The 10,082-nt window shown below is 39.3% G+C and overlaps 1 protein-coding gene across 1 annotated transcript; it reads right to left on the bottom strand.

Moving 5' to 3' along the window:
• Nucleotides 1-530: 530 nt before the first annotated feature.
• On the bottom strand, nucleotides 531-8,513 carry OTOL1 (otolin 1). The gene is made up of 4 exons (XM_004598340.2): nucleotides 8,144-8,513; nucleotides 4,659-4,748; nucleotides 1,788-1,859; nucleotides 531-1,366 (listed from the first exon to the last, which is right to left on the bottom strand). The coding sequence occupies exons 1-4, from the start codon at nucleotides 8,511-8,513 to the stop codon at nucleotides 531-533; spliced, it is 1,368 nt and encodes a 455-aa protein (XP_004598397.2).
• Between the last annotated feature and the right edge of the window lie 1,569 nt (nucleotides 8,514-10,082).

Below are 10,082 nucleotides of genomic sequence, written 5' to 3'. Positions count from 1 at the left end.
TCTTTTTTCATTTTACCCAACACAAAACTCCACATTTCATAAACCAACATTATATACAGATTAAGATACCATGAGAATATTTGTACTTTTCAAGAAAATCCTCCCAGGAGAATGGGGAACTTGGAGAGAGGACCTGGGCTTGTGGTGTGTTGACATGTATGTAGCCTTACACTCACAGACAGAAACAACACGTGCACATGAGACGCAGAAGATTCTAGAAGAATACATTTATTAATTGTAAGACTCAATCATATTTTATAAGCAAATATTATTGTCTAAATGGCCTGGGTGATATTGCAGTAACATAAATGAAGTAAGTTGCAAAGTTGATACACCCATGTTCTCAAACACATAAATACTTTTAAAGGAGATACCTTAAAATAGGAATAATGGTTGTCCCCTGGGATATAATTATCTCATTTTTCTATATCAGGCTTACAATCATCTAAAAATTGAAGTTTTTAATAGCACTACTCTATATTAATGGACTTACTCCAGTAAAATCATACTAAAATGTTCAAAATTTAAGCTTATGGTGGAACGCCAAGAGTTTCCTCTGGGTACAAAAGGAACCCAGTAAAAATGCAGTTGTCCTCAGCACTGACATACATCCCATTCCAGTCCTTCGACACTTCCAACCACACTTGGTCTCCCACACTTAATTTCAGGATGATGAGGAGAGAGGCTTGGTCTATCTCCTGCCCATAGAGAGTTTCCCTGGTCTTGAACTGCCTCTTGTTCCCAGCCACGAGGCAAATTCGGGCGGGTCTACCCCGCACAGTGACGTGGTAAGAGAAAACATATGTTCCAGGAATACTGCAGTTAAATTTCCCGGTGATGGGGTTGTAATCCCCTTGGTCATTATAGAGGACCTTGTTGAATTTGATAGGGGCGTTGGGAGGAGGAAAAGGCCTGGATAAAGCAGCGCTGAACGCAGAGCGTGGCATTCTGCCCATCTCCCCCTTGGAGCCCTTGAAGCCCCGAGAGCCCTTCTTACCCACAGGACCTCGGGTCCCTTTGCTCCCAAGGTCACCCTTTGGTCCAGCAGGGCCCAGGAGACCAGGAGGTCCTGATTCCCCTTTTTCTCCCTTAACCCCTGGCTCACCTTTGGCCCCAGGCAGGCCGCTGCTGCCCTCTCTGCCTCTGTCTCCTTTCAGCCCCTCCTCTCCCTTTTGCCCCTTCTCTCCCCTCTCTCCCTTCTCGCCCTTGGCGCCAGGCCTCCCCTCTGTGCCAGGTGAGCCCTGGGTCCCTGGCTCTCCTCTGTCGCCTTTGGTGCTGTTCCCACATGGGTCCCCCTTGGAGCCTTTTTGCCCTTTGACTCCTGCCAGGCCAGCATTTCCTTTCTCCCCCTTAGGACCAAATCCACCTGAAATGGAAAATTAGAATGATGTTGAAGGATCACATCCACTGGAAACTGTATAGTACTACTCCAGGGTTCAAGCAGTAAATGACCACCTTTGGGATGGGGCCACCTGGCTCCTGCCTTGGTAATGGCTATGCCAACAGAGCTCCCTACCAGGAGTCATTACTGGGATCCCACACGCTCAGAATGCTTCCAAGAAACAACAGCTGACAACTGGGAAACAAAGCAGGGCTCAGATCCTTGTACCTTGTTCCCAAAATTCTGGGCAGGGCTAGTCACACTTCATTCAGTCAGGACATTGAATGGTTAGAAGAATGATGAAATCAATATTTCCCTCACCTTTCTGATAATTGCAAACACAAAGCGAAGGGGATGGACCGCTCTAAAACCCACACAACAACCCCAGTGGACAGTCTGCATTTACCTTGTTCACCAGGTTTCCCAGGATATCCGGGAATTCCACTTGCTCCTTGGTCCCCACGTTCTCCTTTAAGTCCTAAAATGATACCAAAATTAACTTTTTTATCGCTGTATTTTTAAAAATTAACTTCCTTTTGTTGGAAAGGCAGATTTACAGAAAGAACAGAGAGAAAAATCTTTCATCTGTTGATTTACTCCCCAAATGGCCACAAAACAGCCAGAGCTGAGCCGATCTGAAATCAGGAGTCAGAGCTTCTTCTTGGTCTCCCACCTAAATATAGGCACTAAAGGTTTTTGGCATCCTCCTCTGCTTTCCCAGGTCACAATCAGGGAGCTGGATGAGAAGTGCCGCAGCCAGGACATCAAATGGGATGCTGGCACTTGTTGGTGGAGGATTAGCCAATTAAGCCATAAGGGGGTGTCATTCTAATGTATTTCTTTATGCTGTATCTATCATCTCTTTGGCAACCACCTTGCACTCCAGTATTTCCTTTAACCGAATTCTCTAAAGGCAAAAAAATGTAAAAAAGAAAAATATATTGTACTAGTTTCTTCAAACAAAACTCATCGTTGTTATCTGCACTCCCGCGACTCCTCAAACGTCCCCTAAAGCCTGTGACATCCTGTTCACACTGTGTCTGATGCATTCATGTATTTCCTGTTATGAATTTTGAATCACACCATTTATCCAAACATGTCCAATTTCAACACAAAACACAAAATTCTGCAATTGACTAGACATGGTATTACAAACACCCACCCAGGAAAGACTGTCCTTAACATAAAGCAGCAGAAAAAGCTAATTTTCAGTTTACACTTAATAATTTTTTCACTTTTTGGACATAGTATGGAATTGTGATAATTCATATTTAAAACCATACTGGAAGAACCAGGTTTTTAGACACTTGCTATAATGTTATAAAACTTATTATTTTTAATGAGACCTAACCCATCCTTTATATTTGCAATTGTAAATAACAATGTTAATGGTAATAACAACTAACGGGACTCATCTACCAGAACATACTACATCAAATAAAATACTATAAATTTACAAAAGTGTATGGTACCTCTTCTCCAGTCAAGAAACAGTAGAAATTTTTATCACCACTACTGTCACAGAAGAAATCTAGGTTTGAAAACAATTCAAAAATTTTATAAAGTCAATCTGTCTGATTTTCACTTTGATTGGCATTGATTTACCAACTATATTATTTCAATGTTAACATTTCCTGTTCCACTTCTTATTAAGTGAAGGAAAATCCAAAATCAAAAACGCAGACCCTCCCCCATTCCCCAAGACCAGCTAGGATATCCCACCACTGGCTGCTCAGTGGAGTTCTCTAAGTAGCTACTTCCTCCATTATCACTCTACTGAAACACAAAATTTGGAAATTAGCCAGTCAGACATCAAGAAAATATCGAAATACAGAAAAATGAAACCTCAAAATGGACATGAAGGACAAATCCAGTCCTCGCCAAATATCAAATTCTGACCTTCACCACACAGTTAACCACCTCTCAAGTTCATGTAAGGAGTTCAAGCGTTGTAATAGATTTACTCAGTCAGGTAGTGCTTAACTGGAATGCAGTCATTCAGCTCATTTTTTTAAGCATTCAATATTAACAGAGTCCAAGGCTGAAAGTAATAGGGAAGTGAAGTTGCCACTTTATAGACATTGGTTGAATGAGTTTCTACTTTTGATCTCATCAAAAGCATCAAAGCATATTCTTTAAGAACCTTATCTTGTGCTACTTCCCTGGTTTTTCTTCTACTTCCTGAAGTCTCGCTCCCAAATGTATGACTCACTGGGGAGGTTCATCACTCATCTTTATTTCATAGGGTTTTCTGCTCACATAATTCAATCACAAAAGGATTAAATGTTTCCAAGAATGAAAATCACATAACTGACAAGTGTGAAGTAGCTCTCTTCTACCTTAGCATCTTTTTTGAGTAATTACTTCACTCAATGTTCTACCAGCAATGAGTTAGGCAGTTCCTCAACCATGCGGAGGGTGATGTATAGATGATATTAGGTCTTCTGACATGTGACATGGAGGCTAAAACATTTAACATGATCGATGGATGGTATTTCTACAGTCTGCCGATATTCACCGAGCAATTTCTAAAAGTCCCAGTAAATCTGTAACCTTCCTCAATACTTTTAAACACTTAAAAAACCAGGGATTTCCTTAGACGGAAAGTATTCTTTATAGATGAATCTGTAGAATTGAAGAATTTCTAAACTGAAAAAAGATCTATGAGAGCATCTGTAACTCAAATTCTTCTTTAATAATGGCATAAGTAAATACCTAGTGCATTTCCTTAAGTTTCCAGACAAGCAGAAGCAAATGTCCAAGATCATTTTTATATGCTTTATTATTTCAGATTTAATTCATGTACCTTCCCACTGTTGACACTGGCTCTGATTTTAGAATGGCCCAAAAATATTTGTTGGAATCTCCTTAGTGGAAAGATTATCCACCTACATTGAATGGAAATTGCCTGTTCTAGTTAAATAAGAATTATTTGTGCCATGAAAAAAGAGCTTGCATGACAATTTACAGGAAAAGGACTCTCGACCAGAGAATATACCCTGAGGTTTCTCATCCTTGGCTAACAGGCAAGGAGATGAAAGTGAGAAGGCTGTGAACATGTAGGCATGCGTGTTCATGCATGCCTGTGGTATGTGTTCAAAATTTTGCTATTGACTGCTTATGAAATTAAATTATATATCAAATTTAGCTTAATATGTTTTACAAAGTCTTTAAATTTTCCAAAATCGATCTATCTACAAGTGTACTATTTACTCAACAAGTTCAGGAGTGCGAGACATTTCTTGAGTTTTAACATGAAATAAAATGGCTTGCTTACCCTTCTCTCCTTTCTGGCCCCGTGAGCCTTGGGGTCCAATCACTCCAGGTGGTCCGTGGATCCCCACATCACCAGCCTCTCCTTTAGGACCTGAAAACAGCGTTGATTTTAAAATTATAGGAAAAGAAACCTTCTTTTTAAAATTCAGAAAGAAAAAAAACACCATTTTATTAAGACAAATAACTATGAATGTTCTAATGATAAAATCTAGATGAGGATAAACTATTACAGAGTTCTAAGGGCAAACTTTTTGTCTGATTTGCAATTCTGTCCTACCTGAATAGATAAATTGAGCCCATTAGTACTTGTCACTGCACTCATGGCAGTGACCAAATGATTCAGGGAAGCAGTACTATATCAGACAGTAAGAACAAAATGATTATCTGACACTTAACCTCATGTGGATCATACTTTTGGATTGGAATTTCCCATTTATCCACATAATCACTCATTCAGGAGCTACTTCTGCAATCTTCTTTATACCAGGTGCCTGTTAAGCAGGAAAAACACAGCCATCAGCTTTCCAACACCCTACCTTCTTGAATCTGAGAATGTGTGAAACGAAAATTTGAACCAGTAGCCATCAAGATAAATAGGGATCGCCACGCTGCTGTTAATGATACAAGGGGAAAAGAAGATCCTGCTTTTAAGTTATGCTAACAGAATCTAATTTATATTTGTGAGATCAGAGACTTCCATGAGAAAATAGCAGTAGGCTAAGGCCCAATGAATGGACCTGGATTTTTGGAAGCAAAAATAGGTAGACAAGTATTTCAGGAAAAATACATATAGAAAAATGATGATGTTTTTAGGAAACTGAAGGAACAGTGTTGATCAACTAAGAGAAGAGATTGAGGGGTAGGAAAGCAGCAGCTGAGGCAGGACTCCTTCCCGTTGTTTGCTCTTGCTTACTGAGGAATTTCTGGGCCACAGGGACAACTGAGCTTGGGATCTCATCCTTCCTGTAGCCCCAGTCCTGTACAATGATTCTCAAGCCCTACAACCACCTTCAAGTTTAACAACTTAAAAGTTAACTATGTTGATAAATGCACTCAAATTACAGCATTACTATATTATATGGTATTATATAATATTACTATAATTAAAATGGGAAAATTGCAATTAACAGAATTCTTCTTTGAAAGAAAATTGTACTTCTGTGGAAGAAAAAATTTAAGAAATGGTTGATAATAGAAATGAAGCCTTGCGAAGGTCCAAATAACCAACAGTGTTTGTTAAATGTACCTGTAAGAAAAGCAAAGCTTACATGAAGCCAAGGAATGGAGAAATTATAAGCAGTGGTGATGGTGGTAAGCAACATTCCACTGTGCATGGTTAAACTATCAAGGGATATGAGAAGGCTCTAGCAAGGTTGATGGAGGTCACACAACGACACAAGGAAACAAAGGCTGTCCCTCTCATCTAGGTAGAATGCACCTGTAGGTTTGAATGCCACGACTATCATAAAGCTGAACATGATGGGAAGTGTTGGAGCTTGAAGGTTCACAGACCGAGCTGGGCTTTTGTCTCTGTGCTCCCGGGTAGTGCGGCCTCTGGGCTGCACAAAAACTCTAACGTAAGATGCTTGAAATGCAATCATATTTTAACAGTTTCATAAAGATCTGAAGTTATTTAAAGTACCTAACCATGCTTAACGCATAGTAGATTTCTACTATCATAACTGAACTCTGAAAGAAACAGAATGGAGTATTTACCTTTGTTGGCCATTAGGCAGACATGGATATTTCAAAACATTTGCCTTCACAAACAGTGTAAAGCTGGATGCTTTGTAACAATGGCGATGCAAAATGTAATATGTGTGTTTTGTGTATTCATTTACTCAAGGACCAAAAGACAATGAAGAAAAATTAAAATAGCTGGGTTTGAGTAGGTTGATTTTCCTTTTTCAAGTTTTCTCAATGCTGCTCTTACACTAGATTTATAATTTAAAATAAAAAGAAAAGGAATAAGTAGTGTTTGGCAAATACTGGTAAGGCTAGAAAAAACAGTTCCCTCTGAATCTCATAAACAGGATCCTACCATCGCTGGCTTCAGAGTATTGTGGAGACCAGTCTTATCGCAAAGAATGAAAATAGCTTATTACGCACTTACTCTACTCCAGGCACCACAATGAGTTGTCATGTGTCAGATCTCATTCAGTTCTCTTAATTCCATGAGTGTTATTCTTACCTCAATTTACTTTTTTAGACACTGAGACTTAAACAAGGAGAGTATCCTAAGATAGACAATGGCAAACCAACATTCTGAGCTGTTACACAACACTCACAGTCTTCCTAGCTGGCTAAACACGTGGCATATCTTCAAAGTGTTTGTCACCTGTGTTTAGAGGCAAAGCTGAGCTCCAAAAACAGCTGAACCGAATCCACCACTGGGATGTTACAGACCCTGAAGTCACAGGCCACATGTGCCCGGACGATGGGCAGCAAACAGGTTTCTACTTGACCATACCCTTACGACTGACACTCCCACCCAGTTTACCAGGCTGCTGAAACAGGAAAAGTTCCGGTAGACATGATTTCCTTAGTCTCATTATCTTTCCAATATTGTTTAACAACCCTGAAATGCTGTTGTCCTCAATGTTTGTACTGGGCGTAAATACTGAGCACATTTCTGAAAAGGTCACTACCATGGCATGAAACAAATGAAAAGCTCAGTAAGGGTGCATAATTACTGATTTTATAACTTTAAAAACCACAGGTAAGACACAGTAAATGTTTATGTGTATTTGTGTTTCAGGCAATAGTGAGTTTGAAACTGACTTGCTAATCTTAATGTTACCTTTAGCTCTCTGCTGGATAATGTGTAGAAGTCAAAACGTTTTGTAATAAAGCTGAGAGTGTACTCATTATGGATATATAAAAGTCATTAGAAATGTTGAAATGCATAATCACGGTGTTCAATGGAGAGACGTTCTGGGCAATGCCACAGTGCTGCCTCAGAATCTCAATGAAGCAAACTGGATCCAAGGCTTCTTCCTCTACCTCACAGGCAGCGCGTTCCTAACCTTAATGACAAATGGCACTGGAAAAAGCCATCAGCCAGCACACATTCTCCCGAGCAGCAAAGCTGTCATCCACTCCACTTAAAATAAGCTATTAGTGAAAAGTATGTCCTGGCAATAAGCCTCAGCAGCACCAGGGCTGAAACTAGCTGTCCTTGACATCGTTCTAACCAGCATCCTCCAACAAAAACCTCCATATCTGCACTGCCCAATACGGCACTCACTGGGCAGGTGCGGTCACAGCGCACCTGTAATGCGACGACTTTGATTAACTCAAGTCTTCAATTTATCTCATTTTAATGTTTACTACTAGCCAAACATTAGACAGTGACTGATAACATTGAACTACACAGCTCATATGCATTTGTCACAATATTATAGCTCTACCCGCCACCACTTGCATGGTCATCTGACAAGCCTTTGGGAACTTTCCACCCTTTGAACTTCATAAGTCTTAAAGTACCTGGCTTTCCCATCTCTCCGGGTTCTCCCTTCTGCCCTACAATAAGTGAACAACAGCCGCAGCAATTCGGGAGGAAGTCATCCGTGTCAAGGGAGACGTTTTCAAAGGGAGAGAGGGTGGCAGTGCCCAAGGCAGAATCCGGGCTCAAGGAGTCAGTGGTTGGTTCTGCTGCTGCAGCCATGTCAATCATTTCTGTGAAGGAAGTCTCTTCTTCAGGAGGTGGGCCACTGGCCAGCTTCAGACCCTTTGGAATTTCTTTTCCCTCAGATTTCTTTGTAAATTTGCTGTATGGAGTCGTCTTTGCTATTGTGTCGATCTCAGAGATTGCCAAAATAATTAAAATGGCAGAGAAATAAGAAAAAATCCACATATTTGAAGCTGGAAAACAAACAGAATAGGAATACGTCACATTGAAATGAAAATGAAATAAGGGAATATTACATGATCTAAGTATATACTTATATGAGAGAAATAGACATACAAACCATAAGAATGAACAGTTTACCTAGCGTAGAGGTATATATTTTGATACTTTTATTTTGTACTTTTATATGTACATGTATGCTTGAATCACAGCAGAATTTTTTTTAAGATATTTATTATAAGTAACTATATTTCAATTTTCCTTTCTAGTTGATTTTTCAGAGTTGCATATCCTAAAATAGTGTTCCCAATCATTCAAATTATTTTGCCAAATAGCAAACATGATCTATAATAAATTCAATGTGACTTAATAGTTCATATGCCCTGTGGAAAAGAAATATATATAATTTCCTGACTGACCTCACTCAGATTTATGGGAATCAAATACACTTGTATAAGAAGGAGATGAAAAATATTGAGCTGCAGAGTTTATTCCAACTAACTTTATTATTTCAAGAAAAAAAAGCTGGTGAAATGTTCCTTAAATCTACATGGGATAATGGTCCTATTGTGAGAGCAGTCTTCTAGGATATATTGTACTAAGCGGAGAGACAAGAAAAAAATCAAAATTTGAATATTCTATGTCCTTAGATTTTTTTTTTTGCGTGTCACTTCATTCTCTGTTGGCTTTATATTTTGGGAAGTTTTCCCAAAACCCACATTTATCTTTGCACGGTTTTAATAGAGTATAACTATTATTACAAAGGTTTTTTATTGATGTCCAAATCAATAATTGATGTAAGTTTCCCAGTAAAGTGAAATGTTGACAGTTCACAGAATTCTGTTCCCTTTAAGCTCCCAGTACCCACGTGGCTCTGCTTAATGATGGGAAAATGTAGGATTAGTGAAACAAATGGCAAGAGCATAAGGAAAATAGAAATACGGAGAGTAAACATGCCTGCTATTTACGGAGCCCCACCACCATGAGTTTCTAAACAATCTTCTAAGTGGATGACACAGTATTTTCTCCCCCACAGTTTTCTTCGGGGAGAAACTTTCAGGCAGCAAGGGGTTTCATATTTTGCCCAAGGCCACACAACTAGTAAGTTATGGACTCAGTACCTGAATCCAGATCTGTTTAATTTCAAAGCCTTTAAGCTCTTTCACACAAATCACACAGCATTTATAAAGGTGATATTAAAGAACAATAAATCCAAGTGCAGCTCAATGGGTCAGAGCTATAGAGAAAAAAAGATACAAATTATAGCAGATGAGAAGGCACAGAGATAGGGTACTGTATTTCCAAAATCATACAAAAATTCCAAAATACTAACTTCTGAGTTGCCTTCACTGCCATAATCATCTATTCCACCAAAATTTACTAAATAGTGACAACATCCCAAACAGTGAGAGATTATACGCTGAGTCTGGTCTCTGTCTTCACGGAGTTCATAACTAGATAGGAGAATAAGAGGCAACCAAAGCAGATGACAAAGAGTACAATGCATTTTCCCAAACATTGACCCACCTAAGTCCACAAACACACACCCTCCGTGGGAAAGAGTAAACACAAAAA

The sequence above is a fragment of the Ochotona princeps genome, chromosome 3 (assembly GCF_030435755.1).
Source record: "Ochotona princeps isolate mOchPri1 chromosome 3, mOchPri1.hap1, whole genome shotgun sequence".
Lineage (NCBI taxonomy): Eukaryota > Metazoa > Chordata > Mammalia > Lagomorpha > Ochotonidae > Ochotona > Ochotona princeps.
This window is presented reverse-complemented; position numbering and strand designations above follow the sequence as displayed.